We start from the raw sequence: 26,537 nt of genomic DNA, 5'->3' as shown, positions 1-26,537 counted from the left end.
TCTTCCATTTCCTTTTGTCAGATTGATCCAACTGTTTATTTCATTCTTCAAAGACAACAAACAGCATGGTGTTTGTGTAAATATCATACAACTGGCGAGTTTTAGAGTGGCGCTTTCATGTTCTGCTAATTATTAAAACTAGTTTTTTTAATCTCTCCTTTCTTAAAGCCGATTTATGCTTGATCTGGCAATGTGGTCCGGAGGCTCTGTACAGAGGGTGTGACTCAATTGCGGAGCCTCTGCAGGCTTGCAGAGGCCAAATCAAGCTCCATACCGCATCGCCTTTCGCCTCTCAAATGTTGTAACAATGTGGAGGGCTTCTTATAGAACTCGTTAGCTTGTAGACCTAAAACATCGAAATGAGTTACATCTGGTTCGTTAAACCATCCCTATGGGAAAAATGAATTGGGAATGAATAGGGTTTTGGAATAAACCCTGAAAATAAGGTCTGAGGTTAACCCAGGCTTAGGAGATCTTATATGTTTTGTTCTATGAGATAATATCAGTCAGTTAATATGACCTTTATGAATTATGAAGGCTCAATGTTTTTCATGTGTTTTTTATTATTACATGCTTCAAAATTCACAAAAAGTGAAGTTAGCTGATATCTCATAGATCAAAACGTATAACATGTCCTAAGCCTGTGTTCACCAAAGAACATATTTTGAGCGTTTATCCAAAACCTCTACAAAAATGCAATTTATTTTCTCCATGGGCTATGTCCAATGAACAATGGAGGGAGTTATCGCCTACAAAAAGATGCCATTACTATTTCTCTCTACAGCTCCGTATAGCTCAGCATTGACATGATTGGTTGATGGTAGGTGGGGTGATGTGTCCTGTATAAACACAAACTCACTTCCTTGACAACTTCCTTCACAACAGCTCTGTTCTGCTCTGCAAAGTGCAAGAAGCCTGAATGCCCTGACTTCTGCAGAGGTTGCATCGCAGTAAATTGTGACCATAAATCGTCTTTTAGCCTCTGCCAAGTTCCCAACAACCAGATGTTCCGGTTTTCAGGGGAAATGGATGCCTGTGATGCGACTTCCGTTTTTGGACATTAACAAGGTGACACACCATCTTAACTCCTCCTCCACATTTACTGGATTGGTTGAACAGTGCAGAAGAGAACCTCCCCCCAAAGTGTTTTTTTCGTCCCGTCAAGACCAATATGTAGGGGTTCTTGTTTCAAGCGTTTCTTTAACTCCTGCTATTTTAGGTTACTCCTTGCTTGACAGTTCGTAGGGAGAGTCAACAGTTCTTATATTAAAAAAGGTCTAAAACAAAACAATAGCTAATATCGTTTATGGAAACTACTTAAATAGGTAGAACAAATATAATGTCTTTCCTCTGAGAATGACACAACCACTGCCATAAATACCTGGCATCAGAGCGAACGCCTTGGAGTGTCTAGATCTCACACTTTCCTGTCCTCTAACACTTTGAAAATGCTGCTGTAAAATATTGAGGATCCCTAATGTCTTGGGGCAACAGTGTGCCATGGTTTGAGCTGATACACGCTGTGGTGCGATGCCATTGACGCGCTCTCGCCCGCTGGCACAGATCCAACAGTGCAGGACAAAAACAAGACCTGTTGCTATTTCAGAAACTTTAATGATTCAAAAATGACACTGTATATTCTCTATTTCTTTACATAGCTTTTTCAATAAAATGTTACGCCACGTTTTTAAACCGAAGCTGGTTGGGATGGTTAGTAGACTATTCTTCTTTCCTGTAACCTTAATTACACTGATGATTCCTCTCCTCAGCATCTGGCTTTCTCATGCAGAATTGTTGAAATGTAATGTTACAAATTATATATTGTTTCCTTAATTTCAATATCTCAATTTCTCACTTAGGTTTAATGAACAAAACGGACAACATGATAGCGATAACTTTCTGTTGGCTAATTCTGACAAAGTGACAAAAAATGGCCTAAATCAGGGATGGGCAACTTGTGGCCCGCTACCCCCTTTTGTAGGCCCTCATTCCCCCTACCCACACAAAAAACTCAATTTAATGTTGAGAGTTACAATAATATAATATACAAGGTGAAGTTTTGAAATGTGGTTGTGCATCAGCGGGTTTTCTTTTGTTATGTCAGTCACTGACAGTCACTCAATTAGCCCATGTCAGCTACATGCTTTTCGATTGGTAAGTTAGTCTAGCGGCCAACAATATTTTCGCTTAGGGCCCCCAAAAGGCTAGGCGTATGGATGTGGGTACACAGACCCACAAGCCACTGCAGCCCTTCATGATGAGTTCCCGATTTTTTTGTGGCCCCCACCCCATCAAAGTTGCCCATCCCTGGCCTAAATATTGTTTCCAATTGCACCGGTTGTGTGTGCTGGCAGGAGCCCCAATGTCTTCTGCTGACCTCTCATGGCCCAATGAACCGTACCATCACGCAGTCCATCAAATATTATTACGCATAGGCCAATCGTTTATAACCTGCTATAACCATTGCATTGTCTTTATGCTACATATTTTCTAACATCGACCAAATATACATTTTGATTATAATTAATTTTGGGCTCAAAATATACCCTTTTGAATTGTAAAACGAAAATAGTACAGTATTAAAACATTTCCCTTCATTTCTCAAGGAAAGTTAGACAATATTAAAAGATACACATGCACTTGTAGCCTAGTTAAAATAAGTAATATGGCAAGTTGACTCGCCCGTAAACGGAGAAGTTCAACTGCTCCCAGGGCACTGTGGTATATCAATGCGTTCCGATGACTGATTTCTGGGAACGGTACCGACCTTCTGTCCAGAAGAACCATGAGATTCAACGGCTGAACCAGCTGCTTAAACACATGGATGCAATTAAAGCAGAAGGCCGTATGGTCATCAAACCAAGTCTATTATTGATAGAGAGGAGAGGTTTAGATGCCTGTTTTTAAATGATGTGAAAGTATATTTTGCTCGGTTATATTTAGTATAATCCAGATGTCAATGTCATTTATTGAAACTAAGTTTGTCTGATATGATAAACAATAAATGTTGTAGGATTTAGGGAAATATGATATTACATGTATTATAGATAAGTCCATTCAATCATCAGTGAATGATTTGTGGAGTAAATATTTTAATCCTGCTATACTAGGTATTTCGTTTCCACTTTCAGATTATAAATGTTTTATAAATAGTATATACATTTTTGCAGTTATATAAATTATATTAGGCCCTACATAATTATCTAAAAGCGGGGGGAAAAATCATAAACAAGATCCACAATTAGTTTATGATCATGTCCCCAAACATATCTTTTCCCTAAATGTTCTGAGAAACAATGTCATGTCTTTGCATATTACATTTCATAGATGTGTTATGATCAATTTTCATATAGAAAAATATCTCCCCTGAAGAGTCACTGATGCAGCCTGATCTCATAGACTAGACGTAACATAGTAAATATAAATCCAAGACACTAAAATTAGGATGATATGTTATGTGGTAATTCAGGCAAAACAAAAGTAGGGTGGTTGGTCGGGGTGGATGGGTAGGCATGTTAGCAGTGCAAATGTTGCATGTTTGAATCTCATCACGAACAACTTTTGCATTTTAGCTAATTAGCAACTTTGAAACTACTTACTACTTTTGAGCTACTCTTTATTTTATTTTACCGTTATTTTACCAGGTAAGTTGACTGAGAACACGTTCTCATTTGCAGCAACGACCTGGGGAATAGTTACAGGGGAGAGGAGGGGGATGAATGAGCCAATTGTAAACTGGGGATTATTAGGTGACCGTGATGGTTGAGGGCCAGATTGGGAATTTAGCCAGGACACCGGGGTTAACACCCCTACTCTTAAGATAAGTGCCATGGGATCTTTAATGACCTCAGAGAGTCAGGACACCCGTTTAACGTCCCATCCGAAAGACGGCACCCTACACAGAGCAGTGTCCCCAATCACTGCCCTGGGATCTTTGTTTAGACCAGAGGAAAGAGTGCCTCCTACTGGCCCTCCAACACCACTTCCAGCAGCACCTGGTCTCCCATCCAGGGACTGACCAGGACCAACCCTGCTTAGCTTCAGAAGCAAGCCAGCAGTGGTATGCAGGGTGGTATGCTGCTGGCATCTCTGCAACTACTTAGCATGTTAGCTAACCTTAACCCCTAGCTAATGTTAGACACCTAGCTAACTTTAGCATTAGCCACCTAGCTAACTTAAGCATTAGCCACCTAGCAAACATTAGCCACAACAAATTGGATTTTGTAACACTTTTAGCAAATTCATAAAGTATTCTACGAATTGCAATTCATAACATATCTTACAAATTGTAATTTGTGACATATCATACGTATTGGCTAGGCTACCTGGGGCGGCAGGTAGCCTAGTGGTTAGAGCGTTGGGCCAGTAACCGAAAGGTTGCTGATTAATCCCTGAGGTAAAACGTAAAAAGGTACAAATCTGTCATTCTCCCCCTGAACAAGGTAGTTAACCCACTGTTCCTAGGCCGTCATTGTGAATTAGAATTTGTTCTAAACAGAATTGCCTAGTTAAATAAAGGTTACCAAAAAAATCTAATTTGTAACATACATTAAATGGACAGACATCCACAAATGAATACATAACATATCTTACTAATTGGAGTGGTTTAGATTTACCATGTTATGTCTGGACAGACAAGTGAAGGGATGCAAAATGCTACTGACATTTTTCAGGGGGGAGAGAGTGAGAAAGGGTGGAGGCGGCTTCTCTTGGAGCACTGGGCATCTTATGACATGCATTATCTGAATTAGGCCCACAGAATTATACCTACGGAGGAATGGCTTCTATGGAGGAACTTTGAATGTCTGAGCTTCTGAGAGTTGACTTAACATTGGACCAAAGAAGCACTAGAATTAAAAACACATCTTACCTTTATGTAGTAAATAAAACCTATGTGAACTAGAATATCCTTAGCTAGTATTTAAAAAGTTAATTCATTCTTCTCTAATAAAAAACGAATATAAAAACATAAAAATAATAAATTGCTCCCCATTTTTGAATGATGCTTGTATCGTCTTCAGTAGGCTACAGTAACCTACGCTTCGGAGGGGGGGGAAGGTAGCCTACACACACACGCACACCCACTGGCAAAGATTTCCAGCTGGCAGGCAGACGCTGGAATATGTTTCTCAGTGACAGTGAGGGCTTTGCATAGCAGTCAGTTATTAACCGGTTCCCATGCTTTTAAAATAATGGAACAGTAAAGATCTCTTTTGTTCCCGGTTCTGATTCTGTTCCTCTAATATTTTCATTATTTTATGGTTTTCAGTTCTGTTCCCTGAAGCGGTTCCAACCACTGGCTTACATTGAAAGCTGCTGTAGTGAAGGTATGTTATTCTCTCCTGGTTGCCACTGGTTTTCATTAGAAAAACAAGACTCACACCACACACACACACACATTCCTTTTCTTCATGATTTATTAGCATTTTTTTTTGACTGTACTAGTTATTGCAATCTGGTTAATTCACATTTAAAAAGCAGACATCATCCAGTTGCCCTGAAATTGATGATATTCATTTTTACAATAACCATTAGGTCCATAGACTGGAAAATCCAATCACACCATTATGTTTTTCTTTTGTAATTATGTCTTTTTATTTTGTAATTACAAAAAAGAAAATATATAACAATAATCATAAAAAGGAGGAAAACTCAGAAATATTACGACTGGCAAACAATCACAACACATCACAAGTACCTATTTACTGCAAGAAATAAAAAGGTACAATAACGAAAGAGTAAAAACATATGCAAAAAAATTGAAAAGAATTGGCACCTATGAAGTTTGATACAAGAAGCAACAGAGGACAAGGTAAATGATGCATTTCTAGAGACTAAAATCAGAGACTAAGGGCGTTTATTTTTTGGACCATTTTTTCTTTTGTTAAAAAAAACGCACAACCGGGTAGCAGGGACGATAAAAAATACTGCACGTACAATACCTTTTCTCTCCATCTCCTTTTTTTTTTATATCCTTTTCTTTTTTAATAGCATATCCCATTAATATTCATTCCCCACTGCTCGTAATAGCTGTGCCTGGTGGCGGAATCGTTAGAGTTTTACATGTGAGTAGCAAATGACACTTTGATTGGCTGTGATGTTGAAATGGTCCTCCCCCACCGGGCCTGGGTCGGGGTTCTGGGCTGAGCCAGGAGTCCTGCCGGGCCCAGTCTCACTGCGCGTGCTGGCTCAGTGTGTGGTTCTGGAAGGGAAGAGAGGAGAACACATGAGGAGAGAAATAATAAGCTACGTGCCCACACCTCCGAGCCCCCACAGCCACCTACCCCACATCCCTACACCTCTCTTTATACACAACAGTCATGTCTGTCTGTCCATCGGAGGACCCTAGCCTCCTGTAACACGGACTACCTGCTCTACCCACACACACCCATTATATATCATATATCGAGCTGCAGATAAACCCAAACGTCATATTATATTCATTGTGTCTTTGCTTTGCGGTCTTCCTTATCCATGGCAAAATGAAACAATGATTTGTTTATTCAGATTTATGAGGCTCGCATCCCTTTTGATATTCTTATAAATATTTGAAAACACCATATCAATACCTTATGAGGCCCACATTCCAACAGCACTTGAGCGCAACACATGAATTCATAATAACGCACAAAACACCTTTATCAAAATTACATCCACGACACCACCATCAACAACTGCAGGAGCCTGGTTTCTCTGCACACCTCAACCAGAGGGTATATAACTTCATACCAGATCAGATAGATGTGAAGAGTTAAACTATCAATCACAACAGATATGGGGCTCCCAGAGGCTTGTGTGTTAGGGAGATTTCTGGTAGGCTGGCTGGTTCGTCTGCGCTCTCCCCGGGACCATAAACCCAATTCCCAGGGAAAGCTCAGCAATCATCCCCCTCTTCCCGCTAAAAGCTGCTTTCCAAGATTACTCTCTCACAGATAGGCCCATGTTTCTGTGCACCACTATGAAAAAAGGAAAAGGAAAAATCTGAAGGATTAAACATGGTTTTCCGTTGATAAATACTTATTCTTTGGGCCTTATCTTGGTGGGCATATTTTGCACACGACTGTTGGCAGAGCCAGGCTGCACTAGTTCAGCAGAGGAGGCCAAGCGCCCGGGTCTTAAAGCTCTAGACTGGCTGATTGCAGCCATTCAGGGTCAGTCTTTCTTTTCCTCTTTCTGTCTCTCGCTCATTCTCTCCATCTCCATCTCCCTCTTTTCCTGCACCCCTCCCCCGCGTATGTGAGTGGGAATGAGCACACAGAGGGCTCTTCAGCGAGGAGCCGTCTCTCACTGGGAGCCACTGACCCCATTATGAGAGAAAACCACTTCTCTCTCTCTCTGATCCACGACACCTGCAGTTCTACACCCCTCCAGCAGAGGTCAGGATTGGCTCTCCATCTGCATGCTTCTCCTGATACTCAGGCCACAGCAGCTCCAGCCAGAAGAGAGGCAGAACATTTTACACAAAACAGAATATTAGATCTTGATTTCATCATCATCATGTATAGGCACATGTCAGTTTCATGTGTGCTTGCTTTGAGTCTACTGTCTCCTTATGTGACAGAAAATATAATTTTTGGGACGTAGCCTTGCCCCATCTTTGTGCGTGAATGTGTTTGTGTGTATGTGTGTGTTAGAGAGGGAGAGAGGGAGAGAGAGAGGGAGTGTGTGTGCGTGCGTGCATGTTTTCCCCGAGGTTTCCAAGGTTTTGTTGGTGTGTATTGATTTGCAGAAAGAGGGGATTGAGAGGCAGTGGCTGCTCCCTGAGTCCCTGGGGTCCTGGGTTACACCAGCACTGCAGCGGCCTGATGGAAACAGCACAGATAGGGGGGGGGGGGGAGAGGAGAGGAGGAAGGAGCCGCACAAACACCCTCACCTACACTGCTGCACATTCCACAGGATGGATATTTCCCATACAACTCAAACTAGAAGAGAACCCACACCCACACACACACACCCACACACTAGAGCCTACACACACACACACACACACACACACACACACACACACACACACACACACACACACACACACACACACACACACACACACACACACACACACACACACACACACACACACACACACACACACACACACACACACACACACACACACACACACACACACACTAGAGCCTGCAATATTGGGTTGGTGTAATGGAAAAGTAGCTCTTGTTAAATGTGTTAATCAGTGTGAACACACACAGACAGTCATACACACTGTGATGCTAGTCTCAGCTCTCTTCATTTGAGAGCGTCGTCAGGGGCTGGGGTATTGATCAAGCCATAGGCGATCGATGGTGCGAATGGTGTGTGTCTCTGAATCTGATAATGACTCTCAGTGTGACATCAGTCCTATGCAGCTGTAATTGATATATTCTCCAGGATGAGGAGATCGAGGGCTCTGCTCTCACTCTTTAAGCAAGAGGAGACCGGAGACTGAGACCACAAACACACCCTGTCATCGGACAGAGAACACAAACACACCCTGTCATCGGACAGAGAACACAAACACACCCTGTCATCGGACAGAGAACACAAACACACCCTGTCATCGGACAGAGAACACAAACACACCCTGTCATCGGACAGAGACCACAAACACACCCTGTCATCGGACAGAGAACACAAACACACCCTGTCATCGGACAGAGACCACAAACACACCCTGTCATCGGACAGAGAACACAAACACACCCTGTCATCGGACAGAGAACACAAACACACCCTGTCATCGGACAGAGACCACAAACACACCCTGTCATCGGACAGAGAACACAAACACACCCTGTCATCGGACAGAGACCACAAACACACCCTGTCATCGGACAGAGAACACAAACACACCCTGTCATCGGACAGAGAACACACACATCACCCCAATACCTGACAAACACTATTACACCCCTACAACCTGAAGAACTAGCAAAGAGTTGATCCTGAAACAACCTCCTCCTCCCATCAGACTGCACAACATCAATGGCTAACAACTCCACATTACAAATATCTAAATAGCAAACATCACATTTCAACTCCCTCACTGCCAAGACAAAAGACATCAAGTCGACAAGATAACCACTGTACTAACAAAGGTAGAACATCAGTGACAGTGTTATTCCTTTGTATTGTACCATCAAACTAAACAGATAGAGCATGCTTGCATGTCACAGTGTAGCAGGGGGACACTGTGTGATGGATGGAACAGCGCCCCTCTACACAGGGAGGCTGTGCAGTGGGCAGAACAGCCCCTCACTGCTCAGTCAATATCTAGGCTGTCATTGTTTTCCTAAACTGGTTATAAAAGAGAGGCTAAATCCTGCCGAGCTGTGGGCTCATGGGAAATATGGCCCAGTCGCATTACTAATGCAGAGACTATGAGACTGCTGCACACACTGGGGGGAGGAAGAGGGAGGAGGGAAAGGGGAGAGAGAGGGGAGGCAGGAGATAAAGATAAAGGAAAATGAAATCTACGTTTCCAACACACGCGCTTTATTAACTGCGTTACAACGCGCGAGGACCTAGACAGGGCTGCCATCATGTCACTTTCAATCAGGCGTCTGAGGCGCCGCCGCAGGGCCCCTTGGCCCCCCGGCACCTCACGGCTCCAGGCTCTGTGGCATCCTCTGGGGAGCAGGCAGGGGTGGTGAGACTCAAACATGTCAGTTCACCAGGAATCCTCTAACAAACAGTCCCCTGGGAAGCAGGCAGGGGTGGTGAGACTCAAACATGTCAGTTCACCAGGAATCCTCTAACAAACACAGTCCTCTGGGAAGCAGGCAGGGGTGGTGAGACTCAAACATGTCAGTTCACCAGGAATCCTCTAACAAACACAGTCCTCTGGGAAGCAGGCAGGGGTGGTGAGACTCAAACATGTCAGTTCACCAGGAATCTTCTAACAAACAGTCCCCTGGGAAGCAGGCAGGGGTGGTGAGACTCAAACATGTCAGTTCACCAGGAATCCTCTAACAAACACAGTCCTCTGGGAAGCAGGCAGGGGTGGTGAGACTCAAACATGTCAGTTCACCAGGAATCCTCTAACAAACAGTCCCCTGGGAAGCAGGCAGGGGTGGTGAGACTCAAACATGTCAGTTCACCAGGAATCCTCTAACAAACAGTCCTCTGGGGAGCAGGCAGGGGTGGTGAGACTCAAACATGTCAGTTCACCAGGAATCCTCTAACAAACACAGTCCTCTGGGAAGCAGGCAGGGGTGGTGAGACTCAAACATGTCAGTTCACCAGGAATCCTCTAACAAACACAGTCCTCTGGGGAGCAGGGAGGGGTGGTGAGACTCAAACATGTCAGTTCACCAGGAATCCTCTAACAAACAGTCCTCTGCTCTGCACATCAATGTACTAGAACAACAACTTTCACACCAATTTTGTTTGCTTTTGCAGAAATGCAGCAGCCTTAACAGACGTGTCCACTATTTGGGAACACTTGAACAGCTAGGGCGTTAAATCTTGTCTGTGGTGATATAACATACCGACATGATCTACTGTAGTAGCATCGCTAAGCAAGTCTAGCATACTCTGATTAGCCTATATGGCCCGATCTCAAACAGCCACAGGAAGAGGAAATGCTGCTTTTGGCGCTAGCCTGTCCCTCTCTGCTCTGCTCTGTTTTTAACACAAAATGAAAAATCACCTTTGCCGCCTGGTTCACTTTAATGTGGCTTATTTTTAGACCGTTGACAGTCTTCCAAGGGCCGGAGACTAACAGATGGGCTGTCTTAAAGCTTCATATGTTCCCAGGTTTTCACCTCCGAGAGACAGGAAACTCACTGGGGAGTGCGCTACAAATAACCCCCCCCCCCCCCCTCCGCATTCCCTCTTCCTCCCCCTAACCCCACCAAATAAATGTGCCCGTTCTCCAGCCATGTACTGTTTCGCCATGATCCCGCCGGCCCCCACCCTCTCACCCAAGAGGGACTTCCCCTCCCCTGTTGCTAAGCCAAGCTCAGACTCAGAGACATTAACACATCCAAAAGACTCACACACACACAAACCCATAGAACTGGCTAGCCATAACACACAACTGCACAGAAACACACTAACCTGGTTAGACTTATTTAAACATAACACACACTCACTGAAATGGCTGTAGATATACAGTATTACAGGTCCTGTCCTGATACAGCTGGTGTAACTAATGAATCCCTCCTTGGCCTTACAGCTATGGGGTTCAGTCCCTCATCTTCCCTATATCACACAATAACACACCTACCAAGACATCCTGTTCCGACTGTAGAATGGGACACAAAGTTGTGTAAGTATATCCCATGGAATATAACATGGGGTTAGCTATATACAATATGATATAAAAAATGTGCACTCACATACTACGCACGTGCACACCCAGAGAGAGAACAGAAAGGGGGCCTGTGGCACAGCAGTGAGATCCGTACAGACTCTATGGGGCGTAGAGGAGTGTTGAGTGCCAGATGAGCTCAGGGGCCTCAGACGGACTGTGCCATGGGTGACAGAGTACAGAGAGACATGCAGCGCTGCTCTCCCATTCGCTCTTCCGGGCCTGCCCGGCCTGATCACTAGAGCACACTCCCATTCCCTTTCCGTGGCACTGTCAAAACACACCCAATCCCCACAGGTCCCCGGGGACCCCGCTTATTTGATTACAATGCACCCTAAACAAATTAACAAAAAAAGCTAAGAGCAGCGAACAAAGCATATAGAGAGAGGTGAGGGGAGGGGTTTGATGTAGTCGGCTGCGCTTTGTGGTGTCACAACAAAATGACCACCCAGAGGGAAAAGAGAGAGGGGCAGGAGAGACAGGAGTAGAGCGAAAGAGAAAGGGATGGGGATATTCAAGAGGAGGTTTGATGGTGTGACTGTGAGCTCCTCTCCCTAGTAGAGCTGTCAGTGGTGTGTGATTTATAGTGTGTTTGTGTCAGCCTCCAGCTGCTGAATGGAGAACATCAGGGTGTAAAAGACCCCGTCCTGTGTGTTCTCTATGATGGAGAGAGAGACAGAGGAAAAGAGAGAGACAGACAGACCAAGAGTGAGAGAGAAAGACAGAGACCCCACATAGAGTATCACCTCCATGTCGTTACCACACCCTCACTGTGGTGAGTGATGTGATGTATGAAGTTGATCTAGTGATTGAGCCCACATCTCTACTGTGGTTGATCAGATCACAGTGCAACCAAGTCTCTACACTGTTTAGTGCCAGGAGAACCCACTCATAGACAATACCCCAGCTCATACGTCACTGTCAAAGCCATGACAGTTCCGGTCCTGTTTTGGCAACGAGTGGAACCACACCACACAGTGCTTGTCCTGTACCGCAACAACACATCTCAGTTGTACACATTACCTCAATGACCTGGACTAACCTGTACCCCCGCACATTGACTCTGTACCACCACCACATGTATATAGCCTCATTACTAACCTGTACCCCCGCACATTGACTCTGTACCACTACCACATGTATATAGCCTCATTACTAACCTGTACCCCCGCACATTGACTCTGTACCACTACCACATGTATATAGCCTCATTACTAACCTGTATCCCCGCACATTGACTCTGTACCACTACCACATGTATATAGCCTCATTACTAACCTGTACCCCCGCACATTGACTCTGTACCACTACCACATGTATATAGCCTCATTACTAACCTGTACCCCTGCACATTGACTCTGTACCACTACCACATGTATATAGCCTCATTACTAACCTGTATCCCCGCACATTGACTCTGTACCACTACCACATGTATATAGCCTCATTACTAACCTGTACCCCCGCACATTGACTCTGTACCACCACCACATGTATATAGCCTCATTACTAACCTGTACCCCCGCACATTGACTCTGTACCACTACCACATGTATATAGCCTCATTACTAACCTGTACCCCGCACATTGACTCTGTACCACTACCACATGTATATAGCCTCATTACTAACCTGTATCCCCGCACATTGACTCTGTACCACTACCACATGTATATAGCCTCATTACTAACCTGTACCCCCGCACATTGACTCTGTACCACTACCACATGTATATAGCCTCATTACTAACCTGTACCCCTGCACATTGACTCTGTACCACTACCACATGTATATAGCCTCATTACTAACCTGTATCCCCGCACATTGACTCTGTACCACTACCACATGTATATAGCCTCATTACTAACCTGTACCCCTGCACATTGACTCTGTACCACTACCACATGTATATAGCCTCATTACTAACCTGTACCCCCGCACATTGACTCTGTACCACTACCACATGTATATAGCCTCATTACTAACCTGTACCCCCGCACATTGACTCTGTACCACTACCACATGTATATAGCCTCATTACTAACCTGTACCCCCGCACATTGACTCTGTACCACTACCACATGTATATAGCCTCATTACTAACCTGTACCCCCGCACATTGACTCTGTACCACTACCACATGTATATAGCCTCATTACTAACCTGTACCCCCGCACATTGACTCTGTACCACTACCACATGTATATAGCCTCATTACTAACCTGTACCCCCGCACATTGACTCTGTACCACTACCACATGTATATAGCCTCATTACTAACCTGTATCCCCGCACATTGACTCTGTACCACTACCACATGTATATAGCCTCATTACTAACCTGTACCCCCGCACATTGACTCTGTACCACTACCACATGTATATAGCCTCATTACTAACCTGTATCCCCGCACATTGACTCTGTACCACTACCACATGTATATAGCCTCATTACTAACCTGTACCCCTGCACATTGACTCTGTACCACTACCACATGTATATAGCCTCATTACTAACCTGTACCCCCGCACATTGACTCTGTACCACCACCACATGTATATAGCTTCATTACTAACCTGTACCCCCGCACATTGACTCTGTACCACTACCACATGTATATAGCTTCATTACTAACCTGTACCCCCGCACATTGACTCTGTACCACTACCACATGTATATAGCCTCATTACTAACCTGTACCCCCGCACATTGACTCTGTACCACTACCACATGTATATAGCTTCATTACTAACCTGTACCCCCGCACATTGACTCTGTACCACTACCACATGTATATAGCTTCATTACTAACCTGTACCCCCGCACATTGACTCTGTACCACTACCACATGTATATAGCCTCATTACTAACCTGTACCCCCGCACATTGACTCTGTACCACTACCACATGTATATAGCCTCATTACTAACCTGTACCCCCGCACATTGACTCTGTACCACTACCACATGTATATAGCTTCATTACTAACCTGTACCCCCGCACATTGACTCTGTACCACTACCACATGTATATAGCCTCATTACTAACCTGTACCCCCGCACATTGACTCTGTACCACTACCACATGTATATAGCCTCATTACTAACCTGTACCCCCGCACATTGACTCTGTACCACTACCACATGTATATAGCTTCATTACTAACCTGTACCCCCGCACATTGACTCTGTACCACTACCACATGTATATAGCCTCATTACTAACCTGTACCCCCGCACATTGACTCTGTACCACTACCACATGTATATAGCCTCATTACTAACATGTACCCCCGCACATTGACTCTGTACCACTACCACATGTATATAGCTTCATTACTAACCTGTACCCCCGCACATTGACTCTGTACCACTACCACATGTATATAGCTTCATTACTAACCTGTACCCCCGCACATTGACTCTGTACCACTACCACATGTATATAGCTTCATTACTAACCTGTACCCCCGCACATTGACTCTGTACCACTACCACATGTATATAGCCTCATTACTAACCTGTACCCCTGCACATTGACTCTGTACCACTACCACATGTATATAGCCTCATTACTAACCTGTATCCCCGCACATTGACTCTGTACCACTACCACATGTATATAGCCTCATTACTAACCTGTACCCCTGCACATTGACTCTGTACCACTACCACATGTATATAGCCTCATTACTAACCTGTACCCCCGCACATTGACTCTGTACCACTACCACATGTATATAGCCTCATTACTAACCTGTACCCCCGCACATTGACTCTGTACCACTACCACATGTATATAGCCTCATTACTAACCTGTACCCCCGCACATTGACTCTGTACCACTACCACATGTATATAGCCTCATTACTAACCTGTACCCCCGCACATTGACTCTGTACCACTACCACATGTATATAGCCTCATTACTAACCTGTACCCCCGCACATTGACTCTGTACCACTACCACATGTATATAGCCTCATTACTAACCTGTACCCCCGCACATTGACTCTGTACCACTACCACATGTATATAGCCTCATTACTAACCTGTATCCCCGCACATTGACTCTGTACCACTACCACATGTATATAGCCTCATTACTAACCTGTACCCCCGCACATTGACTCTGTACCACTACCACATGTATATAGCCTCATTACTAACCTGTATCCCCGCACATTGACTCTGTACCACTACCACATGTATATAGCCTCATTACTAACCTGTACCCCTGCACATTGACTCTGTACCACTACCACATGTATATAGCCTCATTACTAACCTGTACCCCCGCACATTGACTCTGTACCACCACCACATGTATATAGCTTCATTACTAACCTGTACCCCCGCACATTGACTCTGTACCACTACCACATGTATATAGCTTCATTACTAACCTGTACCCCCGCACATTGACTCTGTACCACTACCACATGTATATAGCCTCATTACTAACCTGTACCCCCGCACATTGACTCTGTACCACTACCACATGTATATAGCTTCATTACTAACCTGTACCCCCGCACATTGACTCTGTACCACTACCACATGTATATAGCTTCATTACTAACCTGTACCCCCGCACATTGACTCTGTACCACTACCACATGTATATAGCCTCATTACTAACCTGTACCCCCGCACATTGACTCTGTACCACTACCACATGTATATAGCCTCATTACTAACCTGTACCCCCGCACATTGACTCTGTACCACTACCACATGTATATAGCTTCATTACTAACCTGTACCCCCGCACATTGACTCTGTACCACTACCACATGTATATAGCCTCATTACTAACCTGTACCCCCGCACATTGACTCTGTACCACTACCACATGTATATAGCCTCATTACTAACCTGTACCCCCGCACATTGACTCTGTACCACTACCACATGTATATAGCTTCATTACTAACCTGTACCCCCGCACATTGACTCTGTACCACTACCACATGTATATAGCCTCATTACTAACCTGTACCCCCGCACATTGACTCTGTACCACTACCACATGTATATAGCCTCATTACTAACATGTACCCCCGCACATTGACTCTGTACCACTACCACATGTATATAGCTTCATTACTAACCTGTACCCCCGCACATTGACTCTGTACCACTACCACATGTATATAGCTTCATTACTAACCTGTACCCCCGCACATTGACTCTGTACCACTACCACATGTATATAGCTTCATTACTAACCTGTACCCCCGCACATTGACTCTGTACCACTACCACATGTATATAGCCTCATTACTAACCTGTACCCCCGCACATTGACTCTGTACCACTACCACATGTATATAGCTTCATTACTAACCTGTACCCCCGCACATTGACTCTGTACCACTACCACATGTATATAGCCTCATTACTAACCTGTACCCCCGCACATTGACTCTGTACCACCACCACATGTATATAGCTTCATTACTAACCTGTACCCCCGCACATTGACTCTGTACCACTACCACATGTATATAGCTTCATTACTAACCTGTACCCCCGCACATTGACTCTGTACCACCACCACATGTATATAGCCTCATTACTAACCTGTACCCCCGCACATTGACTCTGTACCACTACCACATGTTTATAGCCTCATTACTAACCTGTACCCCCGCACATTGACTCTGTACCACTACCACATGTTTATAGCCTCATTACTAACCTGTACCCCCGCACATTGACTCTGTACCACTACCACATGTAAAAGCCTCGTTATTGATATTTTATTGTTGCTCTTTTATTTTTTACTTTAGTTTATTTAGTAAATATTGTTTTTAACTCTTATTTTTCTTAGAACTGCATTGTTGGTTATGGGCTTGTAAGTAAGCATTTCATTGTAAGGTCTACACCTTTGTATTCGGCGCAAGTGACAAATAAAATTTGATTAGATTATTTTGAACTGTTATATCTGACTAGGGACGATGCTTTGCTCTGTGGAGGCAGACACACTGAAACAGAGACAGGGTCCAGGAAGAGAGAACTGCTCCCTTCCCTTCCTCTCTTTCTCTTTCCTCCCTCCATCTCTCTCCATCTCTCTCTCTCTTTCTTCCCTTCCCCTCTCCCTCCATCTCTCTCTCTCTTTCTTCCCTTCCCCTCTCCCTCCATCTCTCTCCATCTCTCTCTCTTTCTTCCCTTCCCCTCTCCCTCCATCTCTCTCTCTCTCTTTCTTCCCTTCCCCTCTCCCTCCATCTCTCTCTCTTTCTTCCCTTCCCCTCTCCCTCCATCTCTCTCCATCTCTCTCTCTCTCTTTCTTCCCTTCCCCTCTCCCTCCATCTCTCTCTCTCTCTCTTTCTTCCCTTCCCCTCTCCCTCCATCTCTCTCCATCTCTCTCTCTCTCTCTTTCTTTCCTTCCCCTCCATCTCTCTCCATCTCTCTCTCTCTCTCTTTCTTCCCTTCCCCTCTCCCTCCATCTCTCTCCATCTCTCTCTCTTTCTTTCCTTCCCCTCCATCTCTCTCTCTCTTTCTTTCCTTCCCCTCCATCTCTCTCCATCTCTCTCTCTCTCTTTCTTCCCTTCCCCTCTCCCTCCATCTCTCTCTCTTTCTTCCCTTCCCCTCCATCTCTCTCTCTCTCTCTCTTTCTTCCCTCCCCCTCTCCCTCCACCTATCTCCATCTCTCTCTCTTTCTTCCCTTCCCCTCTCCCTCCATCTCTCTCTCTTTCTTTCCTTCCCCTCCATCTCTCTCCATCTCTCTCTCTCTTTCTTTCCTTCCCCTCTCCCTCCATCTCTCTCCCTTTCTTTCCTTCCCCTCTCCCTCCATCTCTCTCCCTCTTTCTTTCCTTCCCCTCTCCCTCCATCTCTCTCTCTCTTTCTCACCTTCCCCTCTCCCTCCATCTCTCTCCATCTCTCTCTCTCTTTCTTTCCTTCCCCTCTCCCTCCATCTCCCTCCCTCTTTCTTTCCTTCCCCTCTCCCTCCATATCTCTCTCTCTTTCTTTCCTTCCCCTCTCCCTCCATCTCTCTCTCTCTTTCTTTCCTTCCCCTCTCCCTCCATCTCTCTCCCTCTTTCTTTCTTTCCTTCCCCTCTCCCTCCATCTCTCTCCATCTCTCTCTTTCTTTCCTTCCCCTCTCCCTCCATCTCTCTCCATCTCTCTCTTTCTTTCCTTCCCCTCTCCCTCCATCTCCCTCTCTAGCTCTCTGTGTTTGATAGTATACATATAATGGAATGCAACAGACAGATAAAGGGAAAGGATGGAGAGTGAAGAACAGAGACATAGAAGAGCTGACTCTATCCCTGTGGATCTTTCCTCCTCTTTGTCCCTGCGTTCCTCTCCCACCTCCACGCTGGCCCCCAATTTCTCCCAGACACCTCGTCTCTCTGGGAGTCAGGGCAGCCATGGCCTCCCTCCCTCTCTCTTCATTCCTCTTCATTCCATACTGTCACTTAGGGAGGGTATTTTCACGAGGGGAATGTTTGTGACAGAATCTCTATGGGGAATGTGTGTGTGGGTATTATACAGAGTGTCATTGCCCCTTTCAGAGACTTGTAGGAAATAACGTGCACACACACACCATGGTAAGATGACAGGATGTGAATGTCTTGATTTTCTCAGAAGATTAGCTCACCCCATGTAGAGCGTTTTTCATTTGAATTCACCACACTCAAATTTGTCTGAGTTTCTTTCGCAGTGCAGGATGAGAACGAAAACAAAACACAGAAGAACAGGTAAACAACTTACACAGGTACTGGGGCTGAGGATGTGAGGGACGACAGTATGTTCCACGCTCCATCTCCTCAGAAGTTGATGCATTTGCTATGCTATACACAAAGACTAGCTGTGAAAGACTACACCATTGATACCGTGACCACAGCTTCACACCGCTGCCTGACAACTAGAGCCGTGTTGGCTACCACAGTGGACCATAGTGTTCTGTGGTGCAGCTCAGACAGACCCAGGTATGCCAAGTCAGACAGCTGTATGCATCCTGTATGTGGTGCATGCAGTCCCCAGACTGCACCGCTCTGAGCTGGCGCATCATTTTGCAGAATGTTTTGGGAAGGGGCGGGGGGCTGGGGTGGGCAGGTCTGCAGAGAGATCTCTTGGTCCCCATTGTAATAACATGGAGCGCCACTCTGCACAGCGGGGCAGCGGAGACACAACCAGAGACTGTCACTGGGACACCTAGATCAAATCCTGCCTCCACACCGTGGCACACCATAATGAGCAAACTAAGAACTCCCCAGTAACCTACACACACACACACACACACACACACACACACACACACACACACACACACACACACACACACACACACACACACACACACACACACACACACACACACACACACACACACACACACACACACACACACACACACACACACACACACACACACACAGAAATACATCCATAGTATAGACACACACTACAATATTCACACACCGTAGCATAACTACAGCAGAGAACATAGACAAGGACTAACTAAGGAAATACCTTTGCTGATGTGAATGTACATGAGGCTAACAAAGACACTGCTCAGTGCACTACTTGTCCAATCAAACACAGCAGACACAGATCACACACTGTATATGTTAGTGGTGTGTCTCCGTGGCTGCATTTACAATTTGGATCTTTCTTCCACTAATTGGTCTTCTGACCAATCAGATCAGCTCTGAAAATGATCTGATGTGAAACGATCTGATATGATTGGTCAAAAGACCAATTAGTGAAATAAAAAAAGATCAGAATTGGACTGCCTGTGTAAACGCTGCAGCCCATGTTCCCGGCTCTCTGTATCTCTGCTCTAAGACCCAAACCCCAGCTCCTACAGTACTGTCATAGCAGCATAGCTTTGGATGAGAATGCGCTGCCCTCAAATATTCAACACTTTCTGGATGTAGAGGGAGGGGGGAAGAGGAATCAAAAAACAAACAAGCCGGAGGACAGAGACCCCTCCCCTCCTCTCATTCCAAACTGCTGACTGGAGTTAAATATTTACTAGTGCTAAAGGAAATAGTGTACACACATGCGAACAGAGGGGGAGCACTGGGTGGGGCGCCCCCCCTCGAGGGTAAAATTAAATAGTGTAAAGATCAGCCATGCTGTCAGCGAATGACAGCAGACCACGGAGGGGTGAGGGTTGGTGAGTGTGGGGCAGGGGGGGGGGGGCTCTGAGGCACCTGGGGGAGACAAACAACAACACACAAAAAACAGCCAAGTCTCTGAAGTTTCCAGTAAAGGAATCCAGATCCGGCAGGCTGGGTCTAACAGTGCTGATCAGGGGCGAAGCATCACTTATTTACCAGCTTACGTCTGCACTATTTATGGGGCATTGGGGAGAGGCACAGATGAGGAGAGAAGAGACGAAAGGAGCTGAGACGGGCTAAAATATGAATGGGGGCTGGTACATATGGGACAAGGAGAGAGAGAAAGCGAGAGAGAGAGAGGAGACATGAGAGAGAGTTTTGAAAAGTGAGGAGCGTGGAGTAGGTGGCCATGAGGGAGAAGGGATGATGCAGTGACGTGTCCCCCCACAGGCCCAAGGGACAGCTGAAAGATTAACGGAGGGTGGCCCTGCCTGGGCCCTCAGAGGGCTGGGGTAGGGAGCCCCGAGCAGGGCACAGCCCAGACAGGTTAGCCAGCCTCCTCCATCCTCCATCCATTCAGACCTCATTAACACAAACACCCAAACAACCAGGCCCACCACTAACCTCCACGACCAGCCCAGTTCAGCCCAGTTCATCTCCGCACTCAGACCACTGCATATCCCCAACTGTTCCTCCTGGGGCAAAGCACAGGGGTGGGCTGGGGAGCTTGTGGGAGGGAAGGGTGAGGCAATGTCCAAACATGGAACAGGGCCAGTAAAAGTGAAGAAGGATACACACTCAAGCCCATCAGAGGATGCTGCTGTGGCCATGTGAGTGTGGCGTTCCTATAGCTTGGTGATGGAGCGAGTGGTCCTACCTAGACGAGCTCAGAGAGGAACATCACCTCTTTTAGACAGCGTGACCCGGTCAGGAGGGAGAGGTGTGGCCATACAGATTGGAATGAATGGAGGAAAAATGGAGGAGTGTGGAAAAGTGGAGCGACGCGAGATGGGCCGTGCCACACTGTGCGATCAGTTGGTGTTTATCTCTCGGTCGCCCGGCATCGGAGTGAGGCAGACACTGACCGACAGGGTTCAGCGCTCCTCCTGCTGCTAAATGGACTGACTGGCCATATGCCCACCCCCGTCAGCCCTACATCACTGTCACGTCAGGGTGGGGGGGCCGGGTCCGGGGCTAGAGGGGGGGGCTCTGTGGGCTGGTCAGGAGATTTAGGTTACAGCCCCCAAAATGGAGCCATGGATATTATTTGTCCATTATGCTCACAGGCAGCTCACTCCTAAGGCTAGCATACCCACCCACTCCTCTACCAACTACCAGAGTGGAGAGGGAGGGAGAACACATGAGAAATAGAGGGAGAGAGGGAGGGAGAACACATGAGGAAGAGAGGGGGAGAGGGAGGGTTTTTGGTAGTAGTAGACCGATAGCTCAGGATGATGGATCCAGCCAGGGGCAGGGCAGAATAACACTGACCCCAGCTGCCCACTGGACCCACTCTGGAGTGAGTTATACAGAGTGTGGCCCTCCACGATCTGTCTGGACCCTAATGACCCGACCCAGCCAGAACCCTGCCAGGACAGGGTGGGGGGAGAGAGGGAGGGAGGAGTGGACGGATGGAGGAAAGAAAGTAAAACTGATGGAGGGGAGGGGTGGCTAGATCCGCATGTCTTTGCGTCTGCATGTACATGTACAGTGTGTCAGCATCTTCAGTGGTTAAAACAGTGTGTATAAGTATATGTAGGTGTGTTCGTACTACAGGTAGTACACTATATATACAAAAGTATGTGGACTCCCCTTCAAATTAATGGATTCGGCTATTTCAGCCATACCCTTTGCTGACAGGTGTATAAAATCGAGCACACAGCCATGCAATCTCCATAGAAACACATTGGCAGTAGAATGGTCTTACTGAAGAGCTCAGAGACGTTCAACGTGGCACCATCATAGGATGACACCTTTCCAACAAGTCAGTTTGTCAAATTTCTGCCCTGCTAGAGCTGCCCCGGTCAACTGTTACTGTGAAGTGGAAACGTCTAGAAGCAACAACGGCTCCACCGTGAAGTGGTAAGCCACACAAGCTCACAGAACGGGACCACTGAGTACTGAAGTGCCTAGGTTGCAAAAATCACTACAAAGTTCCAAACTGCCTCTAGAAGCAATGTCAGCACAATAACTGTTCGTCTGGAGATTCATGAAATGGGTTTCCATGGCCGAGCAGTCGCACACAAGCTTAAGATCACCATGTGCAATACCAAGTGTCAGCTGGAGTGGAGTAAAGCTCACCACCATTGGACTCTGGAGCAGTGAAAAGGTGTTCTCTGGGGTGATGAATCACGCCACACCACCTGGCAGTCTGACGGATTCATCTGGGTTTGGCAGATGCCAGGAGAACGCTACCTGCCCAAATGCATAATGCCAAATGTAAAGTTTGGTGGAGGAGGAATAATGGTATGTGGCTGTTTTCCATGGTTTGGGCTAGGCCCCTTAGTTCCAGGTAAGGGAAATCTTAATGCTACAGCATACAGTGACATTCTGACTATTCTGTGCTTTGGGGAAGGCCCTTTACTGTTTCTGCATGACAATGCCCCTGTGCGTAAAGCGAGGTCCATACAGAAATGATTTGTTGAGATTGGTGTGGAAGAACTTGACTGGCCTGCACAGACCTCAACCCCATCCAACACCTTTGTGATGAATTGGAATGCCGGCTGCGAGCCAGGCCTAAACGCCCAACATCAGTGTCCAACTTCACTAATGCTCTTGTGGCTGAATGGAAGCAAGTCCCCGCAGCAATGTTCCAGCATCCAGCGGAAAACCTTTCCCAGAAGACTGGAGGATTTATAGCAGCAAAGGGGGGACCAACTCCATATTAATGCCCATGATTTTGGAATGCAATGTTCGACGAGCAGGTGTCCACATACTTTTGGTCGTGTATGTGGTAGCGGTAGCCCAGCTAAAGGATGGCCTCTCACTATGATAATCAAATGGATTCCTGTAAGAGTATGTATGAATGAGATGAGGAGTGTGTGTGCTTGTGTCAGGGGAAGTGTTTGTGTGTGTGTATGTGTATGTGTATGTGTATGTGTATGTGTATGTGTATGTGTGTGTGTGTGTGTGTGTGTGTGTGTGTGCACCAGAGAGCCCAGCAGGAGAGCTGATTGATTAGCAATAGACTGGAGTCTAACCGTTACTGCCCATAAGGAAGCTACTCATTTACTCTGCTGATAATTTCCTTATTAATTATCAATCATACCACAGAACACATTTAACTATACCCTGTTATAACAGCCTGTTTAAGACTGGAATTGAATCCTGGTTGTGAAGACCATAAACTGAGGTGGACAAAATATTGGTTTATCAAAAATTCTGCTAAGATACTCAGGAGTCCATTAGAAGCAATAAATATTGAAGTCATATCTTATGATTTTAGATTATATTGGCCAGCAAAAGATGCTGTATGGTGCTGAGAGATGCCATCACTCTCTGTTGTTTTGAAGTGTTAGTGTACTGACCTGGAGCTCAGTCTGAAAGAAGAACTTCTGTGGACACTGGGAGCAGTCGTAGATCTTGTCCTCCTGACCGTGGACGGCAAAGATGTGCTGCTGCAGCTTATTGGCCTGGACAAAGGCTGGGGGAGGGGAGAAGGAGGAGGATAGGTTAGATGATTGGTCAGACTGGTGATAAGTTATGCTAACCAGAGAACTAGATTTTTGAATACAATTTTGCGAGGGAAAAGGGAAAGGTTTCAAGTCTCGCTCTCCCTGATTGCAAATACTGAGGCTAGAGACAAAGTCATACTAGTTCAACTAAAACAACAACTTCAACAGCGTCAATACAAATAAAGAGAAAAGGAACCCTCTCACATGAGCATTAGTGGATGAAGCGCCATCAGAGCCACTACGGGGATGAGAGGAGAGATGGAAAGATGGGGGAGACAGCATGCAGACTACACTATCCCCTACAAACCTTGTGATATTTATCAATAAATTATCCTCCATTCCTGTTTTTTAATTTTCGCTCCTGTGTTTTTTTTCTTCTGTTTTGTTTCAGTAAACTTAAGTTTGCTGTGTGTGTGGAAAGTCTAAATTATTAACCCTCCCCAAAGGAGCAGCACCTCCTAACTTATTCATAACCCGCACAGGAATAGAGTTAAACTTTAAAAGAGTGCTGTGTACCTGTGGGGGAAGGGGGGAACACATCTACTGAGAGGAACAGAGAGAGAGAGAGAGAGAGAAGGGCAGCTGCTACATGGTCTCAGCTTACAGTAAGTCTTCTGATGCAGACAGACAAACAGAAACCAACAGACAAACAGACATAAACAGGTAGATTCTTAAACAGACAGCGAGGGATTGGGATGTCCAATTACTAGAGAAACAGATAGAGAAATACTAAAAACAGACAAAAAAATGCAGAAAGACAAACAGAAAGATGACAATGGATAAAGACGGACACAAAATGACATCTCAGCTGCGGTCAACCGTATCTATATTTCAGTGGAAATTATGATTTCTGATTCTTAGAGGGGAGCAGAAGGTCCAATGTGACTTTCAGCCTGCTGCCTGTAGAGCCCTGGCTGCTTAACTCTGAGGACACGTACAGCGGGGCCCTAAACCGTCCGGACGGCCACAGAGGATTAGCCGCCCTCCTCTTTCAAACTGCTCTTTATTCTCTGACCTCTCAGGGCCTTTCTGATCTAGGGCACAGCAGACACAGGGGACCACGGCCAAGCCTGAAGGACCTTGAGCCATTCTGCTCGGCCTGCTAGTCTCGGCTAGTCTCAGTGTTACACCTGTCCAGCCCTGTGACTGTGCATGTGCCATGATCAAGCTGATTATGGATGGGCTAGTCTCTGTGCTACGCCTGGCCGGCCCTGGCCATGTGCTTTACTCTGTGGCTGTGCCTGTGACTGAATAGAGTGGACTGTGTGAGTCTCAGCCACTCAGGGGGGACATCTCACCAGGTTGCACCATGGGTAAATCAGCTCTAATTAATGTTCCCATCAACACGGCAGGACTCTTGAAGGACCGGAGTTCTCCTACTCAGAAGCACAGAGTTGACTTCTGTGGACTGGCTCTGCTCGGTCAACTGCAGCTTGGGCACTTGTCATAATATTTTCACTATCTCGCACCCTGATTCCGATGTGTGGAGTGAGTTTTTTTCTATCTTGGCTAATTCTTTACTATATGAATTTACAGTTGAAGTTGGAAGTTTACATACACCTTAGCCAAATACATTTTTCACAATTCCTGACATTTAATCCTAGTAAAAATTCCCTGTCTTAGGTCAGTTAGGATCGCAAATTTATTTTAAGAATGTGAAATGTCATAATAATAGTAGAGAGTGATTTATTTCAGCTTTTATTTATTTCATCACATTCCCAGTGGGTCAGAAGTTTACATACACTCAATTAGTATTTGGTAGCATTGCCTTTAAAATGTTTAACTTTGGTCAAATGTTTCGAGTTGCCTTCCACAAGCTTCCCACAATAAGTTGGGTGAATTTTGGCCCATTCCTCCTGACAGAGCCTGTGTAACTGAGTCAGGTTTGTAGGCCTCCTTGCTCGCACACGCTTTTTCAGTTCTGCCCACAAATTTTATATGGGACTGAGGTCAGGGCTTTGTGATGGCCACTCAAATACCTTTACTTTGTTGTCCTTAAGCCATTTTGCCACAACTTTGGAAGTATTCTTGGGGTCATTGTCCATTTGAAAGACCCATTTGCGACCAAACTTTATCTTCCTGACTGATGTCTTGAGATGTTGCTTCATTGTATCCACATAATTTTCCTGCCTCATGATTCCATCTATTTTGTGAAGTGCACCAGTCCCTCCTGCAGCAAAGCACCCTCACAACATGATGCTACCTCCCCCGTGCTTCACTGTTGGGATGGTGTTCTTCGGCTTGCAAGCCCCCCTCTTTTTCCTCCAAACATATCGATGGTCATTATGGACAAACGGTTCTATTTTTGTTTCATCAGACCAGAGGACATTTCTCCAAAAAGTACGATCTTTGTCCCCATGTGCAGTTGCAAACCGTAGTCTGGCTTTTTTTATGGCGGTTTTGGAGCAGTGGCTTCTTCCTTGCTGAGCGGCCTTTCAGGTTATGTCGATATAGGACTCGTTTTACTGTGGATACAGATACCTTTG

At 45.7% G+C, this 26,537-nt stretch overlaps 1 protein-coding gene across 4 annotated transcripts in view; it reads right to left on the bottom strand.

The window, feature by feature from the left end:
• Positions 1-5,399: 5,399 nt before the first annotated feature.
• LOC139539848 (zinc finger protein 423) overlaps positions 5,400-26,537 on the bottom strand; it is a 161,103-nt gene continuing 139,965 nt past the window's right edge. For all 4 annotated transcript variants that reach the window (XM_071343187.1, XM_071343185.1, XM_071343188.1 and 1 more), the window contains 2 exons: positions 23,905-24,020; positions 5,400-6,202 (listed from right to left, as the gene is read on the bottom strand). In XM_071343187.1, the coding sequence (XP_071199288.1) occupies positions 6,173-6,202; positions 23,905-24,020 (146 nt within the window). In that variant the 3' untranslated portion in view covers positions 5,400-6,172. The remainder of the gene's footprint in view (positions 6,203-23,904; positions 24,021-26,537) is intronic.

The sequence above is a fragment of the Salvelinus alpinus genome, chromosome 15 (assembly GCF_045679555.1).
Source record: "Salvelinus alpinus chromosome 15, SLU_Salpinus.1, whole genome shotgun sequence".
NCBI classification, from domain to species: domain Eukaryota; kingdom Metazoa; phylum Chordata; class Actinopteri; order Salmoniformes; family Salmonidae; genus Salvelinus; species Salvelinus alpinus.
The sequence above is the reverse complement of the archived record's forward strand: the minus strand, read 5'-3'. Positions and strand labels throughout refer to the sequence as shown.